This window comes from Onychostruthus taczanowskii, unplaced genomic scaffold (genome assembly GCF_017590055.1).
Source record: "Onychostruthus taczanowskii isolate IOZ18803 unplaced genomic scaffold, ASM1759005v1 scaffold13, whole genome shotgun sequence".
NCBI lineage: Eukaryota > Metazoa > Chordata > Aves > Passeriformes > Passeridae > Onychostruthus > Onychostruthus taczanowskii.
In genome coordinates this window covers 1,106,494-1,131,858 of record NW_024498462.1, presented here as the reverse complement: position 1 = coordinate 1,131,858, position 25,365 = coordinate 1,106,494, and the positions used below count along the sequence as shown (strand labels likewise).

The 25,365-nt window shown below is 47.3% G+C and overlaps 1 protein-coding gene across 1 annotated transcript; it reads left to right on the top strand.

Annotated features, from left to right (window-relative positions):
- Nucleotides 1–3,522: 3,522 nt before the first annotated feature.
- On the top strand, nt 3,523–18,069 carry IL13RA2 (interleukin 13 receptor subunit alpha 2). Its single transcript, XM_041396644.1, has 11 exons — nt 3,523–3,574; nt 4,280–4,394; nt 5,283–5,425; nt 9,233–9,384; nt 11,415–11,568; nt 12,047–12,167; nt 13,919–14,103; nt 15,327–15,484; nt 16,239–16,383; nt 17,025–17,127; nt 18,017–18,069. Exons 3-11 carry the CDS (start codon nt 5,341–5,343, stop codon nt 18,057–18,059), a joined length of 1,146 nt encoding a protein of 381 aa, XP_041252578.1. The 5' UTR covers nt 3,523–3,574; nt 4,280–4,394; nt 5,283–5,340; the 3' UTR covers nt 18,060–18,069.
- Nucleotides 18,070–25,365: the final 7,296 nt, after the last annotated feature.

Here is a 25,365-nt window from a genome sequence, read left to right as displayed (position 1 = left end):
TGATACAGGCACATCCAAACAGCTGCTGTCCTTCCTAAGATGCCATCTAAGCCAGGATAGTAGCCATCAGCAAAGAAATATGGAAAAGAGAGGTCTCCACTCACCAGAAAAATAAATATTGACAGTGGACATTGCTAGAGAGTCTGGATTCTTTCCATCATTTCCTGAAATCCTCTAACAGCCATAAGTGTTTAATTTACGAATGTAAAGAAGGGATTTTTTTCTTGCAACACTCAGTCTGTCTCCAGCGCCTCGTGCTCCTTTTCCTAGCCCTTGTCCTTGTGGTGACATCCCCTCTCCACTGCAATCCATAACTCTGTACTGGAGGCCACAGGTCTGCTTGGAATTACTGAGTCCTTCATCCTGGCACCTTGGAAAGAGCTTGTTTAATGCAAGTTCTGTAAAAGTGACTGATTTCCCTGAACCATGAGGCAATTAAGAGGCTTTTATATATCATCCATTTTCCATGCCCCTGGCAATTTCAAAACTATCCTTCTGGATCAAATGAAACATGCTATTTTATACCAAATGGTCTGTTCGTAGCTGGAGCCTTTCCGTTTTTATTTTGGTGATTAGGAAACTGCTTCTAAACATGGAGGTTGCAAAGTTGAGAGCTTTTATTTTGAGCTATGGCATCCCAATATTTTAACCTAGGTTTACAATGGATTGCTTGACAGAACCAATTTAGCACAAATGGGGCAAATACATCAAATATATTTCAACCAGAAAGGATTTGGCCCATTTTTTATATTTAGCTGCATTAATGATCTTTGCCAACTGCTTTGCCATTTGCAATGAAGTATTTCAGCAATGATGCTGCTGTTCCTTTATTTCCTCAATCAGAAGTAGATTTTTACAGAAGGGCTTTTTAATTTCTTCGTGCAGCTGCATATCTGTCATAGTCCAAGAACCCAGCTCAGGGGATTCTTGGCTCTTTGAAATCTCTTTTTCAACCCGGTGGCACCTTTACAAGCTTGCATTCCCTCAGCTTTAGTGTTTTTATTACTCTTTCCCCCCAGAGCAGCTGTGGGGCTCTGGGAGCTGGCCAGGCTCAGGGAGGAGGAGGAAGCTGAGGTGTTCCTGAGCACACTGTGACTCCAGGGGTCAGTCACCCAGCTGACAAATCCAAAAAACTCTCATTCATGAGCAAACCAAATGAGTCAATATCCAGATATTTGCAGCAGGGAAGGCAGACAATCAAAGGGGACACAGTCCCTGTGGTTCTGCTCGGTGCTGGGCTCAGGGGAGCCTTGCTGCTGACACCAGGGGCCTCCAGGAAAGGTGGCACAGGGGACAGGGGCAGGGCTGAGCCCAGCCAGCAGTGACGCCGCCAGGCTCAGCTCATTGCACAGAGCTTTGGCAGGGCTTGCTGGTGAGCCAGGGCTGCTCTGGTTTCATTTACGTTTTCTTCCATGATCTTGTCATCGCCTCATGATGGATATTTTTTTATATTTTTTTGCAACTTAATCCCATTTACACAACAGTTAATAAAACCTAAATCCACTGCCTGTGCCTGCCCTGACCTGAGGCTCTGGTACAGCACACACAGGGATTGTCCCTGCCTGTCCCGCAGCTTGCTGGGACACCGCTCACGGCTTCAGTCAGTGAGGCTGGAGCCAGCCAAGCCCTGGGCACATGGCCTGTGCAGAGCTGTGCCCTGGGACACTGGTGTCCCAGCCACCCACGGCAGTGCCTCCCCCAGCTTTGCTGGAATGGGCATGGATCCTCTCCAGTGAGCCTCAGCTGAGTCCTGCAGGAGCAGCCTGGCTGCACCTGCACTGCCAGGGCAGGAACAGAGCAGGAGGAGCAGTGCCAGCACAGCGGCACGAGGAGAGGAAGGGAAAAGCACTTGCAGTACACAGAGGGGTTGTTTTGGGCAGGACATGGCCAAAGCAGCTGGACCAGCAAGTCCAGCACAGACCTGCACCCTCTGCTCCTTCCCAGGTGCTCCAGTGCTGCTGGATGTGTGGTGGAGCTCTACTATTGCAAATCCCAACTATGCATTTTTTCCAACCTAATCTTCTCAGGAATTGACCCAGTTCTAGCATTTGGGAACTGGCATTCACTCTACTGGCAAATGTTTCTTATTTGTTTCGAGCAATGTGTGCAGTGTGACCTTTTCTTTTTAAAGAGCTTACACAACAGGAATACATGAATGCTAAATTCTAATCTTGCATAACTCTGAAAGCAGGGCCGTACATTTACCAGCAGTAAGGGACTTTTCCCCCCATCCTTTGCAGGAAGTAAGAAGGAAAATCCAGCAGTGTGCAATTTCAGTGAGAGCACAACTCTCCCATAACCCCCTTACCCCCAAAATTCACAGGGCTGTCAAGGTTACAGTGTTAGCACTGCACATTCCTGTGTGTCTATGCACACAGAGAAATGGAGAGGATGCCTGGCAGCTGGAAAGGGGCCTGATCCTGGCCTTGCTGCTCCAAAACATTCCCACTGACAAGAGCTGGGAAGTGACAACACATCCATTCCGCCTCTCATCAAACAGTGATGCCCTAAGTCCTGTACAGGTGCTTGGAGGACACTTTTCTTCCTAACAAGAAGCACTCCTTCAGTTCCTGCTGTCATTTCTCATGCTCTTTGTATGCCTGAACTCTTTCCCAATACGCCTAAATCTGGCCCATGGGAAGAGTCAGCCTGAGCCACAGCTCATTTCTTGTCAGGGCACGCACAGCCCAGCTCTGCTCTTCCCAAAACATCCCCATTGTCCCTCCTGGAGGGCACTCACTGCAGTCACATTCCTGCAGCTCACAGGAGGCAGCAGGGCCGTGACTGACTCATGTATGACTGGCCATGACCTTGAATGATCCTTGGCAGGTCTGCAGAAACCATCAGATGTTTTTCCAGCAAGGTGTATTTGGTAATAGATTTCTCACCTGCAGTAAGCCAGGTGTGGTGGAAGCACCTGCTCCTTGCAGGGTTCTCCAGGCTGGGGAGGGCTTGCAGGAGACAAGGGATGAAGTAAATGGAGACGGGCAAGGCTGCACAAACTCGTGGCTGAATGCCTGCCGGAGCAGAGGGGCGAGGAGGGGGATAATTCACTGCATTCCCTGCAGAGCCCCAAGAGCCAGGAGAGGCTGGATTGGTTCCAGAGCCAGCGAGATTCTGGGAATGCTCTGTGGTGGGTCCCACTGGGGGAGGTCCTGGGGACCCCCTGGGGGAGCCACAGGGGTCAAGGCAGTGCGTGGGTCTGCAGTGAGCCAGGGGCTGTTGCTGCCAGCTGTCACCAGCTCCAGCTGCACTGATTCTGTCATTTGGTTTTCATCTTAATGAATCACTTCAATATTTCAAACATACCTTTGACCCACTTGAGCACGTAACAACAACAATTAGCACCAGCACCTCATAAAACCCAGCAATGTTCCCTCTGGTGATTAGTAAATCCTCTGACCGTGTGGCCAAAGCCATCACATTGCAATGCAACATCTGATCCCTGGGGAGCACAGAGAGAAGTCTTTAAAAACCACAGGATTTCTGTGAAATGCAAAGCTTTGAGCCATGAAGCTGCCGAGGAGCCCCACACTCCAGAGATAGATGGGTTCCCACGCAGCTAGAGGTCAAGGTAAGAGCACTCTGATGATTTTAAACCTCCACGTGAAAGCATTTGTTTATTTTTACTTGCCTTCTGAAATCATATGAATATATTCAAATCACCTTACTGGAAATGAAAAGAAGCTTTCTGTGCTAGCATGCACACTCAGTCCCTGGATGCTGCTGCTCACCAGCTCCGAGCTGGAGCTGCTGCTTCTCCAGCTCTGCAAGGCAGCTCTCCTCTGCCACTGCTCCCTTGGACCTTTCTGAAGCACAGACCCACTGCCTACAGGTTTGTACTGACACTGGTTTTGTCCTGTGTTTGATAGGTCAAAGAAGTAATTCCTCTGATTTCTTCTGCCTACACGTTCTCGCTTCACAGTGAAACAGAAAAATTACTGCTATTGCTGTAATAATAATACTTATGTAATAACTATATTTATGTGATGGATTTATGTGATATAATAGTTACAATTATGTGATGGATTGGGGGGATTTGATGTTAATTTAAATAGAAAATTTGCTGTTAAAATTGTTGTGTATTTTTAGTTGCTGCTATGTGCTGCCAGCTCAGATTTCTGGTTAATTTTAAACATGTACAGATACCCTGGCCAGCACAACCTGTCTCCTCCTCTGGCTCTCCTGAGCCACTTCTTCCAGTGATGGAGGGTTTGTGTTGGCTCCAGTCCTCAGAGTTCTAAAGATCCCTCTGACCTGAAGTTCTGTTGTCCAGCAGAGCCCAAGTTTCCCATTTCTGCACGGTAGCTGTGGGTTCTGAGGAGGAAGCAGCTGTGCCAGAGTCTGACCTGGGATTTCACCTGCTTAAACCAGGCTTGTGTGGGCAATATAAAGTGAGTTTGTTTTCTGAATAGATCTCAGTGATAAATTGCATGCTCACACTGAGGCTGCCAATTTCTTACTTAAGTGGAGCTCAAGCAGTGTCCTCAAGGTTCCAGGAAGATTAATGTCTGTATCTAGACCTATTTATATACCAAGATCTGTATCTATATCTAATCTATATCTCTCTCTCATCCTCCATCTCTATCTAATCTATACCTAGACCTGTATCTATATGAAAAAAATTAAAACCCTGTCAGAATGCATGTGCTTTCTGGCACAGGGAAGCATGCTGATCTGGGGTGTCTGTAGGCAGTAATTTCTACCCACCTTTAGCATGAAATCTGAAGGAAAGAGTAGCCTCCTCCCTGCAAACTCTGCTCCTTTCCCTCTCAGTCCCCATCTTCCCTCCAGCAGACTTGCACAGGTAGAGAAATTTGTCCCCTTCAAATATTGCCATGACAACTAAGAATTCTCACAAACATTCCTACCATTCCTACCTGTCCTGAAACAGCAAAGGCAAAAGGTGGGGATAGTTGCATAAGATGTGTCTAGATACGACAAGGCTCAGGCATTCTGTTTTCATTTTTTTTTAATTAAAGTATCACTGGTCCAAGGCACTTCCTGTGGCAGGGAGTTGAATCACTTTCCAGAGAAGGCATGAGACAGAGGGCTGGTGATTGAAGTACTGACACACTTCTGGAGAGTGCGCTTAGCTGGCCAGAAACTATTTCAAATGAAGCCACGTTTGGCCATCACCAAAAGCTGCAAAGAGAAGTCCTCTGGGAAATAATTAATCAGCCTTGGTAAACAAGTAAAGCCACGCTCATTGTCAGTACTGAGCCTGCAGAGGGAACACCAGGTCAGTGCTGAAGCCTTTGCCCTCTGCTGTGTCTCCACAGCCCCTCAGAGCTGCTGCAGGACTGCTCTCCTGCCGCCTGCCACGGCAGCCTGTCCCTGATGGCTCCCCGCAGGCTGCCCCTGCTCGCCGTGCCGCTGGTGTGGGGCTGGCTGCTGGCCTCCTCCTCCTCCTCCCCCAGCTCAGGTAAAGCTCGGTGTGCTCTTGTGTCATTGCTCGGTGCTCACTTGGGCCCTTTGGGGGGCTTCTCCTTCAGCCAGAGCTTTTCTTCTCTGTGTGTGCATTGCTGTGAGAGTGCTGGTTCATAAACATGTAATCCATTGTGTAAATATGTTATGTGTTTAGTGGCTGTTTTCTGAGTGGATCTGAAAGGAGAAGAGGCAGTCTTTGGTGCACAGCAAGTATATTTGTTTGATAGAGAGTTATCAAATAGAAACACTGCTATAAATGCTCCTGAGCATGGTCCCAGACACAGAGACTGTGCTGGGTGTAAGAAACACAAGGCTTATTTGTACTTGGAGAGTAATGCTCCTGAGAGAATACTGCTCTGCAAGCTGTCATTCATGCAGTGGCACCTCAAGCACCCTTTGCTTCCAGCCCTCGAGCAGCCCTTTGCTGCACTGCACTGCAGGCAGCTGGCATTTGCACCCAGAGAGATGCTGAGCAGGTCTGGCCCTCCCTGGTGGAAGCAGTGCATGGTGCAGAGGTGAGAACATGCCCAGGAGGCCACTGAGAGACTGCCTGTCCTGCCAGCCAGCACGCACAGAAAGCTGCCACAACCCCCTGTCGGAATAAATCAGGCAAGGCTCCGTTTTCCTCATGTGGGCAAAGCCAAAACTTTATTCACATAACTTATTTTGTACAGTTTTCACAGACCTCATGTGCAACATCTATTGGCTGGTAGTTTTCTTACTGCATTTGTTGGTCAGAAGGTGATTTGTGTGTATGTGCTAAGGGTGAGGGTGTTTACATTTATCTTTTGTGGGTTCTCATGGAACAGATCTAATGTTTATGCAGGTGTACTTATTTTTCACCCAAGCATAGGTTGTTATGTTAACAAACCATTCATACCAAGATTGTTTTCACTTGGAAACTTGCAAAGTACTAGCTGCACTTAGAAGAAATGACAGGCCAGCTATGAATCCAGCAGAACAGGCCTGATTTTATGAGGCTTTTCTTTTATAGTCCTTTTACCTGTCTATGACCACTCCCCCTGCTTCCACTCTGAGCAAAGCCTGCTGTCTTTGAAATGGGCTCCAGAAAACATGAGTGTCACCTCCACCTCTCTGAACAGCACAGGGAAAGGCAGACATAGAGGGGGACATTTGAGGGGACACCTGGCAGGCTGCTGGTTTTCCACCGGCAGAACAGGTGGAAAATTGCAAACCCCACCTGCATCTCAGAGGGCGTGGTGTGGACAGATGTGGTGGGGGCAGATGGGGACAAGCAGGGGTTTGTCACCTGTGAAAAGCCCCCCCTGAGGTTCCCCTGATGGGGACACCCCTAAAAGGTTCTGTGCCAGGATTGAGAGGTGAACAGCACTTTTGGTTTGTTGGTCTTCAGGTTGTTGTTTATTTTTCTCTTTATCAGCAGTTCAGCACACTGTCTACATACCAGACTTAGCACACAAAGGGAAGGCACCAAAAAGTCACAAGACACACCAGTTCATCGTCTTTTAAAACTATTTTGTCCAATAACTCTTGGAATGTATTTTATTTCTACCTTTCTACCGATAATTAATTATTTTTCAGTTCATGCAACATCTGCATTGGGGCTCTTTCTAACCAGTCACCCTGTGCCCCCAACACTGCAGAAAATGGAGCAGATGAAGAGCAAGAAAGAGATCGGACAATGCCCAAAATCCTCCATCTTGTCTTCTATCCACCTCCATACTAAAACCCCAAAACTCTGAGTTGTTCACGCTGTGATAAACTGTGCCACTGTCTATTTCACACACTCATAGATTCCAATCCATCCCAAAGTCTTGGCAGCTTTCTCCATGGAGGAAGATTAAAAGCAGTGTTCTCCTGGGGGTCAGGACTTCTCAGGCCAGGCAGAGAAACATTCCCTGTGCCCTGGGTTCCAAGAGTCAGCAGGGCAGCGATGCTGGTGGCAGCGTGCCCAGCAGCGGGAGGGTGGCAGGGAGGGCTGTGGCTGCCTACAGCCAGCTCAGCATTGCCTACTCACCACCACAAACATTCTCAGGGGGAGAAGCTGTTAGTTTGGTTTTTTCCAAGAAACATCCAGGAGCAGCTTTCCTTCAAGACTGCATGGTGACATAGAGCATTTCTAGTCCTGTGTTCTGTGTGAGTGATGGGGATGTGAGCGAGACTGCTAATGTGTTATTGTGAAAATGAGAAACTGCAAGAGGCAGTGCTGACATTTAAAAAACAATGAAACTCCAGAATGCAAGCAACATCCCAAAGAGAAGCTTTTCTGTTCCCTCTGAAATCCAGTCAGATTTTTTTTTGTAAGAATTGCTGTTGACAATTACAATTGTTTTGAAAAAATACTTCTGTTTTGCTCAAGCTCAAGATATAAATACATTTCAGAGCATTCTCCTATCCAGACAGAAATTCCAGTTCTGACCAATCTAATTGTCTTTTGACAGCTTATCATGACAAAGGCTAGCAGCTCTTTGCTTCCTTGTTTGCACTTCTGTGAGGCACAGCATTTATACACTCAGGAGGAGCCTCCCAAGCCCTTGGTCCAGTGTCATCCTAAATGCATTCCTATTTCACCATCTAATGTAGTAACAAATCTCCCATGAAGCTTCACATACTGGGAAAAGTGGAATTTTCAAACTGCTGCCTGGAGTGTGTTTTATTTGGGAAAATTCCTGTAGAAGAAACAAATCCTCCAGCAATGTACCCTGCAAACTTTCCAGGGAGCACATTAAACCTGGATTTATGTCACCATCTTCCACTGAAAAATATCCTTATGGTTTGCTTTCACAATGGATTTCTTAAAAGAATAAAAGAAAAAAATTGTGTAAATCCTGATGAAGACATGTCAGAGAAGTCAGTGATCTGGAGGCCAGATTCAAAGGGAGAATGGTGGTAATTCTGGACTGGCTCTGCCAGGACATGGGCTCCAAATTCCTGTGAAATGAGGTGTATCATGCAATGAATATGTAAAAACCAAATGGATAATCTCGCCTCTAGATAGTGGAGAAAAATGACCTTGGATGTTGACAAAAATTGGCTTTGTTTCAGCTAATAAAACTGAGCAACCACACGGTTTTTGTCATGTGAATGACAACTCCATATAGAGCTGGACCTTTAGGACATGTCTGAGTATGGAATTCATCCATACTTCCTTATTTATTGACACATATCAGCACCTTGAAATGCATTTATAAAAGCCAGCTCAACTGTAAAGGCATATTTTTGTATAGCTGATAGATGTCCAAAATAAGAACTATTCTAATTCTGTGCTTTTTACCTTTTTTTCCTGGTTTTTTTTTTTTTTTTCTTCACAATAATCTTTAATACTCTTGAAAGAAATATTTAAAGCAATATAGGTGATTTGTGTCTATTATGGCAAAGGAAAGTAAATCCCCCTGAGAGCATGCTTTGATCTGTCATCCTGTGTTGGTGGATGTGCTGAACACAATGTTTGCAGAAATAAGTGTCCTGAAGGTAGGTGAACACCAGGGGTTGAAGGTAAGCAAATACAGGACATGAAAGGTCATCCCAGGACAGCAGTTTTGCTTAAAACATCTTGAAAAAGGGTGTGAAAAACTGTCATTCTGCGTGCCTTTTCAATGATCTTGAGTGCTTTCTCAGCAAAAACTGGTTTTTGGGGTGTGGGCAGGGGCAGAGCTTGAGTGTGTTTGTTGGACAGCCAGGGCTGCAGCACTTCCCTCCACATCCAGCAGCTGCATGTCAACAATTCACAGCAAAGTATCACACTGACTGTTGCGTGGCTGCTTTGGGTTTGTTTTCTCCACTTTGACTCTCTGTTTCACCCTCTGCTTTGTTTTTAATGTAGTTGCTCCCCCACGGGACCTTCGGATCACTGACCCCGGGCTCCTGGGCTCTCTGGATGTGGAGTGGAAGCCTCCGCCCCACGGCCAGGCCTTGGAGGAGTGCACAGTAAAATACAAGTTTGAATATCGCAGCACTGGGGATAGAGACTGGAAGGTAAGGCACAGCAATAATCCTCCCAAACCAGGGCTGTTGTTCTGCCCTTACTTCCTGCACAGATTTATGTCTGCATTTCAAGCAGGAGTAGAACCAAAGCTGTTCCAGTTTTCCATGAGAAACCAGACTGTTTCAGTGGTTTGAATGGGAATGTGCTTTGAAATGTAGCAGCAGCAGCCAGGGAAGGGGTTCTTTCTGTCACAGGGCTGGGTGTTTGCTGCCCAGAATAATAACATTCCTCATTGTAAAAGGAAAAAATATTTACAATTTTCTAAAGCATCTTTATGGGGCTTGAACTGAAACAACAGATCCTTAGGGATGTGGTGAACAAATAAAAGTTAAATTTCATTAATTATCCTAATGCTCTAAAATTCCCTCTACCCATAACTGTGTTCCTAATTACCATGTACTTCTCTCTTTTAGATGTGGTTGACTCTAGCTCAGCTCTTTGATAAAATAGTCAGTCATCTCTCACTGATGTGTAGCAGGGCAGGAGCAGGCACAGCACAGGAAGGGTTGTTGGAATATATTTTGTCAGTGCTTAGAAGATGAAAGCTGCTGCAGGGTTAGGAAGGTAAAAGGAATGGGGAGAGGAGAAACCCAGCAGTGGGGAGCTCTTTGGTTGGCACAAGGTACTGAGGAACACATGAAAAATATGCTGAGGATCTCCCTCAACAGCCTAAAATACAGAATGAAATCCTGAAAGAATAAGGATGCACAATCCTAAAGCAGGAGAGCTAGAGGGCTTGACCAGAGAGAGAAGGAGCATTCAGTCAGGCTGGCAGTGCTGGAGCCCAGCTCCTTGCTGGAACAGGTCACTGCTTCACTGGCCTGGGGCACAAAGCCAAGGCTGCCAAGTTGTGCTCAGCCCCCACAGAAATGGGGTTGGGCCCAGCCATCCCAAAAGAGCCTGCAGAGGGAAAAATCCTGTTTCAGCTATGGGTTGCAATTGCAAGGGCATGGAAAGGGGCTCCTGGACCTGATGCTGGTCATGATGCACCCCATGCTCCCAGCTGTGCAGCAGTGTGCATCTGTGCAGAGCCCTCCAGGATGATTTTAACTGCAATTTACAAGAAAACCATATACAGTTTCCAGAAAAAAAATAAAAAAAAATCCGAATTCCTGAGGTCATGTGTAATAAAAGTTTCTTATATGAGGCAGATGTACAGACTAGAGCAAAATCACCTCTGACAGCTTGCCAAAATGTTGACCTCAGATAAGGTCATGAAGAACAGTCAGGCTGAAGAAAATCCTTTGGACAAGTGCAGAAGATGATCAATGACAGCATCATTGATATCTGTTAGAAATACCTGGCTCACCAGAGCTCTCACACCTGGGGAGTGCTGAGAGCAGCCTGACTGTGGGCTGTGCCATTGCTGTTCCCACTGCAGCACACGGATGCATTTTGTGGCACAGATGCATTTATGGCACTTTACCTCTGTCCTACATGAGCTAACACAACACTTTGTCTCATCATTTGTTATAAACCTTGTCAACTTCATTGTCCTTGCATAAAGTTAAGGGGAGTAAGGCTGAGATTAAAAAAAAAAAAATAAAAACCTTCAAGGGGGTGCTCAGAAAGTCCCACAAAGGCTAAGCCAGGTGGTACACAGTGGTGGGTGAGGGTGGGCTGCTGTGCCTGGCTGCTGGTTCACCCTTTCAGGGGCTGCTTGTGCTTCAGCCTTACAAGACTCATTGTTCTTTCTGTTTCTGATTATTTCATACCATTAAAAAAATGCCTTTTATGTGGATTTCTGCTCCTTGCTGCTGGGGGTCCCATTAATCAGCCTGCTCTGCCTTGTCCTGGCTGGCTCCTGTGGGGTGAAGGAACTCACAGCCAGCAAGGCTGGGCACAGCAGACATGGATTAATGCTGGAGGAGCGCTGGGCAAGTGAGGCAGGACAGAAATATAAAGAGACAATAAAGCACACAAATGAGGCTATTTGCAGCTGGAGCAAGAGCAAGGGTACCTAATTCTGCAGCCCACTTAGTGACAGAAGAGGTGCTTAAAAAGTCTGTCTTTCAACCAGGTTATTTTTACTAGGAAGCTAAAACTCAGAGTTGGATTTGACCTGAGCAGGACTGCTGAAGTGAGGCTGCAGACACTGCTCAGAGGACAGTGTACAGGTGATGTGGAGGTGCAGAGTGACTGGATTTATGCAACCTTTCAGATCCCACCACAAGGTTAGGACCAGCCTGTGGTACCTGCTGCATTTGGGTGCTTTGCATGAGCCTGTTTCATGAACCAGTGCTGGCTTGAGGGTTCCTGGATGGATAAATTATTGCAGGGCTTGCTGCTGTTTAAGACACTAGAGCAGCTCTGCTACCAAAGGCTGTGGTTGTGGTTACTGGATACCTGGGGCTTCTTTCCCTCTGCCCGTGCCCAAGCTCTGCTCAGCTGCCCTGCAAGAGCTCCACTGCTGAATGAAAAGGTCATTTAAGCATCTTTCTGCTCTAAGGTGGACTGGCTTTTATGAGAAATGGAGCACTCGGCAGTAAAACTAATAATTCTGACTGGCTGACTTTTCTTTTTTCCTTTCTTTTCTTTCCATTTTTTATTTTTCAACTGCAGCACACAGTTGTTCAAAGGCATAAAACTGTGGTTTTGCTACATCTGACTGATACACTGCTAAACAGTGGTTATTTCCTTCTCATTTGACAGGAAAACTTGAATCAGAGATCCAGAATTTCAACTGCATCTATCATGACTGGGAATACCTGAAGTGCACCTGGCAGCCAGGTCTCCTCACACCTCGTGGTGTACATTATGGGCTATATTATTGGTATGTAACAGCAAAATAGGAAAACATCCAGACAGCAATCAAGTGAACCACTCAGAGTACAAAAATGCCACAGTAAATATGCTTTTACAGCTGGCAGTGCTATTGCCCAGTTCACCCAGAATGAGCCAAAATAATGTCCTAAGCAATACACAGCTTCTGGCAAGAAAACACCAAATCCTTTCTTACTTTCTTAAAATCAGGCCCATGCTGATCTTTGCCAGGAAATATCTTCTCACTTCCTCCTTTCCTTTTATTATCCCCAGGAGGTGTTTTCTGCATGTTGTCCACCATAAAGACTTGTGTTTTCTCTTTGCTAAACACACCTGGATAGCTCTGGCTGCACATTTCCCATGATCACAGTTCATATATCTCAACTGGACAGGATTTAGCACAAGGCTACCAAGCTCAGTGAACCCTAGACACAGAGTGGAGCTTCTCAGCAACTTAGAGTTTTAGTGTTCAAATATATTTTCATAGCCTCAGCACATCCCATACAAGCAAACATGCTGCCACAAGGTAATAATAATACATAACTCTCAGCTGTTTCTTTTAAACTGGTGCCTGAATTCTGTTCTGCAGGAAAAACAGCTAGAATTAGTGGTTTGGGACAAAGAAAATACTGTGTTTGTGCTTCAGCTCCTATGATATTATGGAAAGGATGACTTAGGCTGGGTTTTGTGCCACTGGGCTATGTGGAGAAAAGCATAGCTGCATTTTAAAGAGATTCCATGTAGTTCTTGGAAATAGTCTTCAAAGGAGAAGCACCGATTCAAAACCATCTTGCTAGCTGCAAAGATCTGCTTAAAGGAAACCATGGAAATGCATGATTCATGCCTAAAAGGAAAACAAACACTAAAAAACCCAACCTTGATTCAATTGCCTTCAATAAAACCAGGCATTTGGATCTGGGTCCCATTTTATCACAAGATTGGGTGGACACCACGGCATCCTTTGATCCCTGTGAGCAAATTTTTATTGTACTAGAACATGAAGTTTTTCCCCCAAACATAATGTGCTGTGCAAGGAGACTTTCATTAGGTTTGGAGTACAGGGGCCAAATTCAGCCCTGTCGTGAGGGCATAAAACAGCAAGAATCTTAAAAGGCAGTATGAGACACCAGTCAGTATTTCCAGGATGCAGCCAGCAGCTCAGCTTTGGGGAGTGGCCCCCAAAGGCAGAAGGGACAGGGTTGTGGCTGCACATTAAGTAACAAATAGCAAACCCCTTCCTGGCAAACCCTGAGTTTCCATGTGCCCGTGGAGAGCCATGGGAATCACCTGATGTAAGCCACAGCAGCTCAGCAGCACTCACTACCCTCCCGGCACACATCTCCTGCCTAAAACCACTTCATTTTGGTCTGGGAGGGGACTTTTCTGCAACTCCAGGGTCTGTGGATGATGATGCAGGAAGGGCCCTAGAGGAGCAGGACTGATTCTATGAGTAGAGGCCAGATCCTTTCCCAGCTCCAGTAACACAGTGGCACCTGTTGTGCTCCAGGAATGGGCTTGGGGAGAGCCTGGCACAGCCTAAAAACTGACCTGAGAAGCTCTCTGTGCATGTTAATTTGGATTTTTTCTCTTCTCCACACTTTTGCCATAGCAGGAGTCCAGGTGACTGACCCACAGCACTGTGCTTTGGACAAAGGCTGGGATTTGGGCAGTACTTGAGGCTTAGGTCCAATCTTATAAAAAACATTATACTAAGCAGTAATTTGCTTTAGTTCTTTTTTCTGTTTCCCTGCCCACTGCCAGGTACGAGGGGCTGGAGCAGGCGCTGCAGTGTGATCACTACATCCAGGAGCACGGCGTGAACCTCGGCTGCGTGCTGCACAACCTCAGCCAGGCAGAGTACAGGGATCTCAACATTTGTGTCAATGGCTCAGCAGCAGCCACCCTGCTGCAGCCGCTGTACACCACCCTGCGCCTCCACAACCTCGGTAAGGATGGCAGGGAAGCCACAGGGGACCCTCGTGCCACCACACACCCCAGGCCCACTTCCTGCCTTAGGGGACTCCATTCAATGTGTGCTTTTGTAGCTAGGTGGTTGGAACCTGTGCCTTTCCCCCAGGGAAGGGGCTGTGCCATGTGCCAAGCAGGACTTCAGTTTCCAGGAGTGTTTGGAGGCAAGCAACACCACCTAGCACAACCCTGGACGTCAGTGGGTGCCTCCAAGTGCTGCACTTGGCAGCTGGACAACTCATGACATAAATGCCTGCTGGGCATGTGGCAGAGCAGCTATGGGGTTTTTGGCTGCAGCAGCACAGTCACAGAGATATCTTCATTTACTCCTGCTGGAACTGAAACCACTGCTGCGCTCCTTGCAAGCACAGGAGAGCTCTTTGGGCTTTGCTGTTCAAACCAAGCTAAGGTGTGGGGTGAGCTGAGTGCAAGGTGTGATGGGCTCTGCCAGAGATGGATTTCAAACCCGTGGGAGACAGGAGGGAAAGGGAGCAGAGCACGGCATAATGTGCAAACATTACATGCACTTGGTGTTTATTAGGGTGTATATTAATTAAATGCACTCACCGTGCTGGTGCATTTGCCTACATGCCAGAAGGACAAATAGCCAATCGTCCAGCTGAGCCGCTGGGCTAGCGAGCAGCATTTCTGAATTCAATTAGTGCTGCCACGTGCCTCGCGTATGGCTCTGGGTATGGGACACGAATCAGAGCCTTCTCTGGATGCAGAGCGTGCAGGATGGGTATGGGAGATGAACCAGAGCCTTTTCTGGATGCAGAGCGTGCAGGGTGGGTATGGGACATGACCCAGAGCCTTTTCTGGATGCAGAGCGTGCAGGGTGGGTATGGGACATGACCCAGAGCCTTTTCTGGATGCAGAGCGTGCAGGGTCCCTGCAGGGGCCAGGCTGCCCCGGCAGCGCGGGGAACGCACCGGGCACGGCGCTCACACCCCGCGCTTCCAACCCCTGCACCCAGCCCAGAACAAGGACTCCGGCCAACCTGTGCGTCAAGTTAAAACAAACAACACACCCTCCAGACTCGGCGACATCCTGCTCCTGCAGCATGGTGGCCGAGAGCCAGGAGCGCTCAGAAATCCCATCGGCGGGGACAGGGACCGAGGCTGGCGGGGATGAACTGCAGCCTTTCTGCCAGGAGCTGTCCGAGCGCACTCCTGACCTGGTCTCTCTCTCTTCCCCTCAGCACAGCCCTCGGCCCCGGAGCAGCTGGTGCTTTCCGTGTCTGCAGCGCAGGAGCTGCTGGCCGCCTGGAGCCCCCCGGGCGGGCGGGTGCCGCCGCACTGCCTGGAGTACGAGGTGCAGGTGGCAGAAGATGCGGGGCAAGCCGCGGCTGCCTGGGCGGTAGGGACAGCACCCGCGGTGTCCCGGGGACGGGCAGGGGTCGGGGAGCCTGGCCGAGCAGTGGGGGCACGGGCTGCAGCAGGGTGTGGGTTACCCGGCGGGATCGTGACCGGCTGCTGCACCGCACACGCTCCTCCTTAACCCCCTGACCTGCAGCTGCAGCTCTGCTGGAGCAGGAACAGAGCCCAGCAGGAGGCTCCAAGAGAGCGTTTCCTCCTGCCTGCTATCTCAGAAAACTGCCATCGAGGAAATTTAAAGGTTGCTGCGGTTTGTTCCCCTGAATGGGGTAGCATAACTTGGACCTATGAGTCTGTAATTCTAATCTCTCAAAAGGAGTGGCCTGGGACAGAACATATCTTTTATGCACGGTGCTTTTTCCTTGTATGTTATCCAGGTGCAGTTTGGAGGCAAAACCGAAAAGGGATAATTAATCATAGGGGACGTCTCTTTTTTAATTGCCATATTCCACTCCTGAGTCTACTTGGGTAATTAAAAGAAAGATTCCGTAAATTAACAGACATAAATGGTTATATACATGATGACACCTCCAGAAAGTATTTTCAGTAGATTTGTCTTCATAGTCATGTTATTTGCATAAGCTTGTACAAAACTATTGTGAAATCATTTAAAACTGCCAAAAGATAATCCAAAGGTTTACAGAGCTTGGATAATGTGCAGGAACATCAGGCCACATTAGACAGATCCAGGTGGTGGCACGAAGTTCCTTGATATTTCTTTCTCTTTTGTTTCTCAGTCTGTTTCGACCCAAATGGAAACTGCTGTAACAATTTCCAGAGCAAATCAAAGCCACGTTTCATGTGTTCGTGTCAGGGGGAGAACAAACATTTTTTGTGCTGACCAGGGCTTTTGGAGTGAATGGACGCAGGATTGTTTCTCTGGTATGGAACTCAAAATAAATGCTGTTTCTTTTATATGATTTATAAAACCTGTTTGGTTGCAAGTGCTGATGGCTGCCCAGGGGACCTGCTGGTGTCCAGCACTGGAGGTGGGCTGCTGGTTTAGTTCCACCTTCAACCTGCTCCAGCACAGCCATTCCTGCAGCTTTGCATCTCCAGTGCACTTAGCAGGCGAGCCCAAAATACTAATGCTTCTGCAGCAGCACCTTTCCCTGCTGCATGGGGACAGCTGGGATGGAGGAGTGGCTGCTGAGCAGGAGAGGGCACGGGGTACTTGCAGTCTCTGCACAGAGCATCCTCCTGGCCATTCTGCACCACAGATCAGCTCCTCCTTGTGGGCTCTCTTGGGCTGTCCTTGTGTGCATTGGCTCTGCTGCAAGGTGCAGAAGGCAGGGGAGAGGCACATAGCATTGACTGCATCAATGTGCCAGAGATATAATACCCTGAAGGAGGATGTCACCCCACCCAGTAACACATACCTGTAACAAACAAATAAATAAATAAATATGTAAAAACATGTAGGGTAACCTGGGCAAGGTGAGTTTGTGTCTGAGCCCAAGCTCTGTAGGAGGTAATTGAATCCATTCTAACATCTTCTTATTTCCTGCCATTTATCTTTGCAGTGCCCAGAAAAGAGGACAAGCAGCTATTTGTTCTCATTCCAGTCATCCTGAGTTTGTCAATTAGCCTCATAATATTTATGTTGATTGGCCAGTGCAAGAAGAGGTAAGCACCAAGGATGCCTGTCCAAGCAATGTGCTTTTTTTGTTGGTGTCTGTAACTAAGTACAGTTGTAACTGAAACATCACATTAAACATCTAAGGGCCAAACATTAATAGATGCTCTAAGATTGGACACCAAACGAGAGTTCATTTTCAGTAAACAACCTTCCTGAGTGTGTCTGTTTCTGATATGAAATACCCCTACAGCAACCCATAAATTCACTGCAGAGACTCAAATACTGCTCATAAGAGCTCAGACTGTTTCTGTCAAATGCAGCAGTTACTTGCATGCACAGCAGCATAAATAAAGCTATTATCATGCCCCAAACCACTCAAGAGCAGAGATTTGTCCTAGCTGTGTTATAGCAGTGCCATTTTAATGGGCTAAATCCTCATTCTTTTGGCACTCACATCCTAGCTGTTTACATTCATGTCAGTGATGGCACGAGGGGAAAGCAGATGAGTGGATGAATTTGTCTGGTTTTACTGATGATAATTTCTTCAGGTCAGAGAGAACTGATGCCCCAGTACTGATAACTATTTTCTTTTCCTGATGGCTATGTAGCATAAGCAAGCAGGAAGCTTTTCTAATAAGCCTTTTAAGGCATCACTCACGAGGGAGAACTGGCTCTAGAAATACCCTTCTCTGGTCCCCAGAGATGAACTGACACCTGTTTGCAGTGCCAAACTCACACTCCTTCATCTTTGCTGTGCATCTGCCTCCCAAATGTTTTGGTTTGTGAAATTCAAACAAATTGTAGATGCTAGTGAGAAATCTGTGGAAAGCAAATGCTTCCTGCATTGCCACTGGGATGTAGAAATGCCTGACAGGGATGCTGGAGCACAGCCTCAGCTCTCTCAGTGTTGGGAATAACAGCCTGTATCCCTTTCAGATCCTCAGCAGGAAAGCCATCGCACACACCTGTGGGATTTTAACTGCCTGTGCCTGCTGTACTGCTCATGTTTGGTGGGCTGCTCATGGAGCCACCCCAAGGACAGCCCAGGAGCCCTGAGCTTTCTGCAGCCCAGGTGTGTCTTCCCTGCCTGCTGCCACTTGTGAAGGCAGCTGTTGCAATCCCAGTCCTTAACAGGCCCAGGAAAACTGGAGGGGCTTAAACTGACTGCAGGAAAACTGGAAGAGATCTAACCTGACTCTGAAGCAAGGGGTTTCTGAGAACAGGAAGATGGAGAAAAGAGAGGCAGTGGAAACTGCCATGAATAAAGGTAATGTGTTGTTCTGTGGTCTTGTTTGGGCTTTTTCTTTTGTAAGAACTGCAGAAATCTGTCAGCAGGACACACACACTGAAGGGCAGCAGCTCACACACAATGCTACACATGTGCATTCAGCTGCATCCAGCCCCTGTGCCCACCTTGCTCTCACCAGGTCTTCCCTGTTCCCACACACTCAACCTGCTGAGAGCATCTGAATGCTGAACAGGAGATACCTGAGATATTAATTTCATCAGCTGATGTGCCTCATCTGTTGAAAAGCTCCGGTGCAGAGGCCTTGAGAGAAACTTCTCCTCTAAAGAGGCATGACCACAGCTACTGCAAGGGGCAGATGATTCAGAGAAGTGAAGGTCACTCCAGCAAATATGGCATGACAATTTCTCTAGGAACTGGACACTGGCACCAGAATTCAATGAAGCTCACCTGGTGTTTCTCATGTACTCAGGTGATGAAATTGCTGACTGATTTTATAGGACTCATTCCCTATGATGATGACAGAAAAAAAAAAATTAAAAAGCATCACTGGATGAGATACTCTTTTCCAAGCCCATTCTGGGTCTTTTTGCTTGAAGAACTAACCAAGGCAAACACAGGGTTTAGTGTGGTTTCATTTTGTCATAACAACCCTGAAAATGTATTTTCTTGAAAGAGCATTTATTCAAACTGGGAATGTCTAATGAGCAGTGGAAGCACAGAGAGAAAATCAAGTTTGTGTCTATCAGCTATGTAAAGAGCCATACTAATCCAATCAGAAACAAAACAACACAGCAAGTGCTGTCTTACACATCCAGCTGCAAAATTATTCAATCACTATCAGCTGCTTCCACTGCTAAATGGGCAACAGCCCAGTGTAATTTGGGGAGCAACCTAAAGAGGAAAGAATCAGGGGGGGAAAAAGGTCAGTGCAGGGACTGAAGCAGAAATGAAGCTTCATGGTTGCTGTAATTCTGCTGAGACACAACCTCTCTCTCTACTGTCTCCTGGGCAGCCACCACAGGATGGCTTTACTTTGAAAAATACCTGTGAGCATGCACTGGGTGTGGATTTTCAGAACTGCCATCAGGCCTCTGATGTTCTGCCAGACTCTTAAACAGTTAAAATGTCTACTAAAAACACGTGAGTGCATTGTGAATGTCCCCAAGGGAAAAAGTAGGGCAGGCAGCCAAGCCCAGCCGGTTGTCCTGGGTACATCTGATGCAATCTCACCTACTTTACCAGGTGGGAATGCTGGGCAAGGCATTTGGATTGGGGCAAATACTGCAGCAGCCCCAACCTGCTGGATGGGTTTACACTGAGCTAAAGCCTCTAGTCCAATTTTACCCCCAAAAAAAGGTAAGAAGAGAAGAAGAATTAAGGTGCATGGGTGCAAGTAAGAGAGAGCAAATGAAAGGCTGTTGTACCTCCACAGCTAGAACTCACCCCAAAAAAGATCAGAGCTATTTCAGTAACCACAAAATATAAAAGTTAGGCTGAAGCCTGCCTAGAAACCTGCCTAGTAACAGAGTGATAAATTAAGTACATCTACTTATGGTATCTGTATGCTGCAGCTTCACAGGAGCATTTAGGTGAGGAAAGCTGGGCTTGGCCCCAGTGCAGGGCTCCCTGCTCCCCAGACTCATCCTTGCAGAGGGTCCTCACTGCAGCAGCAGCAAAACACCTCCCTCCTGCTTTCTCACAGTGTCACATCTGCAGCATTTGCAAAATCCAGCCCTAATAGATGGCACTCGCCTTCCTAACATCCTGAACCTCGCTAGAATTTCAGTAGGGGTTTCTTATTCTGTGTTTATAGAATTACCAAAGTATTTCTTTCACACAGTTGCCTCATGAGAGTGTTTTAATTAATTTGCTGTAGTTCATAATTAATATTTTTAGTAAAGCACTTTTAAAATCCCTCCTTTGGCATGCTCTGCTCTTATTGTTCCCAGCTCATGTCTGGGTTCCACGTATTTTTACCAACTAAGCTCCACATGTTTGGTGAGACATGTCTTTGTCTTTGCATACCCATGAGTTTAGACTCTTCTTTCTGTCTTTGACTGATAAAGTCTTAGAGCCATTTGTTGAAGAATAAACCAAACTTTTCCTACACAGCTTTTTTCTCCCTAGAGAATGTCAATACTTGTCACACATACAAAAGTACAATCCTGTGCATGCTGCAGGGAAATGCAAAATCCTTTTAGTCTGTCATATTCAGCTGCTTTTGGGAAGTAGCAAAACAGGGAAGAGGAACACCAAGGTCTTTGAACTCAAAACTCACCCTTCTTCTCTCACTGAGGTATATTTTCAAGCTGCCAGCAAGAGAATAATTTGAAAATCAGCTTACATTGTGTTTCCTCATATCCATCCTCATATTTTAAAATTTTTCTGAGTGGCCTCTCAGTACAAGTGTTTCAGCTACTGTAACTTGACACAAAGCAAGGCTGACATAGGAACACAGGAATTTCCACCTGAACAGGAGGAGGAACTTCTTTACTGCAAGGGAGACAGAGCACTGGAACAGACTGTCCAGAGAAGTTGTGGAATCTCCTCTGGAGATATTCAAAAGCTGTCTGGACACAATCCTGACTAAAGAGCACTTGGGGACCCTGCTTGAGAGGGGTTTGAACAAGATGAGCCCCAGTGTTCCCTCCCAGACTTGCCCATTCTGTGATCTCTCAGGAGCTCTTCACTCCTCCTGCACTCGAGGAAATGAAAAGGTGGGTGTTGTATCTCACCGGCTGAGGCATCTCTGCCGAAACTTTCCATCTTGTACACGTGCTAGAAATCCCATGGCCACTGGGTGTCAGCATCTATGCTTGGATGCAGAGGACATGGAAAGCAGGTGCAGCATCGTGCTGCCAGAATTTGGTACTTAGAAATGAAAATGAAACAGAAGGGATAATGTCTCTGTCACCATAAGGAAGAAGAGTCTTGTTCTTTCTGTCCTGCAAAGCAGAGATGTGTCACAGCTTTGTTCCATCGTTCAGCTCTGGTGTGGGGGTAACCTCACCTTGTGCCTTGTGCCCACAGCCCAGTGCTGCTCCTCTGACCAGATCTGGGTCCCCCAGGGCATGTGCCAGCCAAAACCAGCCCCTGCCACTGCCCTCCCCCATGCTCGTGCCACTGAGCACCCACAGAAAGGTCCCATCAGCCCAAACTGGTCTGACCATGCCCTGCTGTGTGTCCCTGCCTCACTGGCAGCAGCTCCTGCACCCCTGAGCCTCCGTGGATCTCAGCAGCCCCCCCTGAGTTCTAGGCACTGCCTAGAACTTGGAAGGACAACACAGTCCTTCTGGCCGCAGCTTCTCCATGTCAAGGCTTTGGGACTGCAGCAGCTAATGATTTAATCTGAAATTTAAAGAGCTTCACAGGCCATGGCAGGTTTGCAGCTCACTGCCTTGTGTGGCATTTGTACATTTGAGAGCATTGTCAACCTCTTTATTTCTATGTAGAAGCTAAATTTTCTCAGGAGGGTCTCTGGTTTTCACAGCTTCAAGGCAAGCAAATACAGCTGATGCATGTGCTTGACAGAACAATTTGAGGCAACATATTGTGGCTGAGCTGTCTGAACAGCTGAAATGGCTCTGCAAACTGTCTGTGTCAAGATACCCTTCCCAGAGCACAGAGAGATAAAACAACCAGCTGAAAAATGACACACCACAAGGCTTAGCCCCAAATTGAGGATTCATGTCCCTGCCATCCTGGGCTGCTTGCCTCCTGTGTGGATCTGCATCCAGACACAACATAGGACTGCTACAGCCAGGAAATAAAATGCCACTTCAGCAAGTCTCACACCATCAGACAAATTAAAAAAAAAAAAAAAGAAAAAAAAAAAAAAAAAAAAAAGGAATAATTAAAAAATATTAAACGTGGCTTTCCTATTTCCTTTCTTGATGGGTCTGCCAGGAAACAGTCTCAGTGTTTACGTGTGTCTCAGCCCAGGGAGGGCTGAGTGTGGGTGCTTCCTTAGGTTGGGAGGATGGATGAGCACGGTGGCAGCGCTGCTGTGGTCCCCAGTGGTGCATGCACTCCTCTGGGACAGCAAGGACAGCCTGCACAGCACCTCTGACTTCCTTTTCTGAGATGCAAAATGAGGTCGCACTGCCTTGCCTTTGATGGAAGGTGTGAAAGGTTCCTGCAGCTGCAGTGAGGGGCTTTGAGCCATGGCCATCAGCGATCATCCACGAACGATGGGTTGTGTTTCCTTGCCTGGGAAGCTGTGAATGGATGTGACAAAGGCATGTCACACCTTTGGTGTGCTTGGAGGTCCCATCTCACCAAAGCACTAGCGACTCCCGGGAGTTATTTTCATTTGAGAAAAAAAAAAGTATTTAATATTAGGGGTGTTTTTGCAAATCAGAGAACACCTTCCTTTAATGTTAATCATTGTGATTTAAAAACAAACAGAGTAGCAGAACACTCTTCACTGGAACTCATGCAGTGATGGAGAAAGCATGCATAGCAAGCAGACATGCAGAACCTGACCTTCCTAGGGGTTAGAGCCTCTCTCCAAGGCTGCTCTTGGCCATGTCACCCACCCCAAGCACCCTCCCTGCATGGCCATAGCACACAGGTGACAGCAAGCAGATGCCAACAGTGTGTTAAACCACTCAGAGCAACAGCTATCCTGCAGGAGTCACAAATTGCAGCAGCACACAGAGGTGTGAAGCTGCTCTAAACATTAACAAATGCAACCAGGCAGTGGTCTAACGTGTAGGTGAGTGTAACAGGACATGGTTACAGAAAATTTACACAGGAGAAGGAAATAGAGACAGCAGACACAGGATCCCATTCTATCTCTAGGTACCCAAACATCATTTGTACCCCCACAGGGTCTGACTGCAGAGCCAGGGCTGCCCAGGGAGCCTGAGAGAGTCATGGTGCCACCAAGAGCTCCTCACCTGATGCATGAAGCCCAGAAAAGACTAGTCCTTGCCTTTTATCTGATGATGTTCCAGCTCTTGCCTGTTGAAATGGAAATATGTCCCAACCTTTGGGACTCTCAAATTGATCTTGGCTGGTAGCTGCCCAGAACTTTGTGCCTGTGATGCCAATTTGTTTAGAAACACTCATGCTGAGAAAACAATAACCTTGTTGCCTGCCAGGTTCAGCAAAGTTCACTTTTAACAACACGGAGCTTAAAAGGCCAACAGCACAATTTACTTCACTGAAGAAAAACCATGGAGTTCCTGGCTACAGCAACAAAGAAAAGAGTTTTCAAAAAGCCAGGCAGTGCAGGCACAAAGTAGGCTCAGCCCTGAAAGTTTCTCAGCAGTGCTTGCTCAACCACACCAGCTGAAGGCAGCCCAAAAGGACATTACCTCAATGTTGTTACTCTCCTGAGCAGACTCCAGTACCACCAAATGTCCATGGAAATGCTGTTGTATAAAACAAAACACACTTCTGTGACTGCATGCAGCCAGGCTTGGGCTAGCCAAGCTGGTTGATTCTGGATGCTTCTGAGAATGCAAGTGAAATATTGCTTCATAGCACTTGGGGCTGGCCCAGGGCTGGGAACATCCAGCTTTTGCCATGCCTTGACTTCATGCTGTCCTGTGTGTGGGAGTTGCACTGACTTGGCACGGCCTCTCCTGCCTTCCTCCAAAATTGTAGCATTTTTCGTAGCTTTGCTAGGACTTGGAAGGACCATAGCCCAAAAATAGTGTTCTCTCTTCGGGATGTTTGTTCCTCCCACACGTTGGGAGGTGTCTCTGGGGCGGTGCTGCTGTGCAGATGGCTGGCTTGGCGCCTGAGCTCTGCCAAACCAGAGCAAATGGGCTGACCAGGGCCCTCCTGCTGTGCCTGTGGGATAAATCCCTGTGTGAATGCAAGAGCTGGGCCCTCAATAGGCATTGCAGTTCCTGTTACTGCTGCCTCACCAGGAAATGCAGTCCCAGGCTGGAATAGCCCCCTTCTTGGAAGCCTGTTTCTAATTCCTACTTTATTTCCACCCATTCTGTATATTAATGCCTTCCTCTAGCCTAAATAGCTCCTCTCTCTCCTTAGTCAGAAAAAGCACTCCCTGATATCCTCATGGAGAGATTTTTTCACCCATCTTTGGCTGCTATAAGGAAAAAGCCAAGGTTTCTGCTCTCTTCTCGTAAGAGGCCCTGCCTGGCCTTGTGTCCCCACACCGCACCTACCACCAGGGCTGCTGCTCAGGCCCAGCACACAGCCCCTCCTATTCTCCAAACAAACATGACAACTGCCTACAGACCAACAGGAAACAATATTCATTTACCCTCAAGGGGTAAAGGTCTGGCAAAGGAAATCCACAAGTCCTGCCCATGGTGTGCTGCACAGTCAGCACTCATCCCTGCGCTTTGCTAAAGGCCAGCACGGGCCGGCCTGGGGCAGGATCTGGGCAGCTTTCTCCTCAGAACACCTAGAGAAGGGACAGGAGAGAGCACATGCTCACTTGAGGGTTGTCCCACCCGTGCTCCAGCCTTGTGGCTGTGATGCCTCAGGTTTTAGCTTTTATCTTTTTCAGATTCTGTGCTGCTTCAGTGTGTACTTCTCAGATTCATATCAGGGGATGGTGAGCTCTCTTCACAGAGCAGGGAGACAAAACAATTCCTGCTCTAGCTGGGGACCAAGGACAAATGATCCAAATCTCAGGCCCAAGAGCATAAACAACGTGGAATGAAGAGAGAAAGACAAGAAGGGTGGGATTTCATGGCCTAAAGCTGTAACTGGACAATTAAATCCAATACGCAAATGGAGCAGAACTGATCAAAGTGAGAGACCCTGTGAGCAGTTGTGACCATTTTGGTTCATCTTGGGTGTAGCCCTGGCTGGGCTCTTGTGCTGCCCAAGGTGGATCCATTGAGGCCTTTTAATAAATACCTACTTTATTCTTTAATTCTCTCTAGTCTGTGTTCTAGATCAGCCTTCACAATGCATCAGCTGTGCTGCAAAAAGAAAAGCTGGGGAGTACTTAGCTGAGGGGGCCAGACCTTGCCATGGCTTCACATGTGAGTCACTGAGATCTGTGGAGATATTGAGGGATATGAACCACTGGTGCCTGCAGGGCAGG

What these genes read in the sequence shown, in the direction of transcription:
- IL13RA2 (XM_041396644.1), top strand. Translation starts at nt 5,341, where the DNA reads ATGGCTCCCCGCAGGCTGCCCCTGCTCGCCGTGCCGCTGGTGTGGGGC. An exon ending in CCTGCGCCTCCACAACCTCG is followed by an intron (nt 14,104 to 15,326) that starts GTAAGGATGGCA and finishes TCTTCCCCTCAG; the next exon opens with CACAGCCCTCGGCCCCGGAG. An exon ending in ATTGGCCAGTGCAAGAAGAG is followed by an intron (nt 17,128 to 18,016) that starts GTAAGCACCAAG and finishes TATCCCTTTCAG; the next exon opens with ATCCTCAGCAGGAAAGCCAT.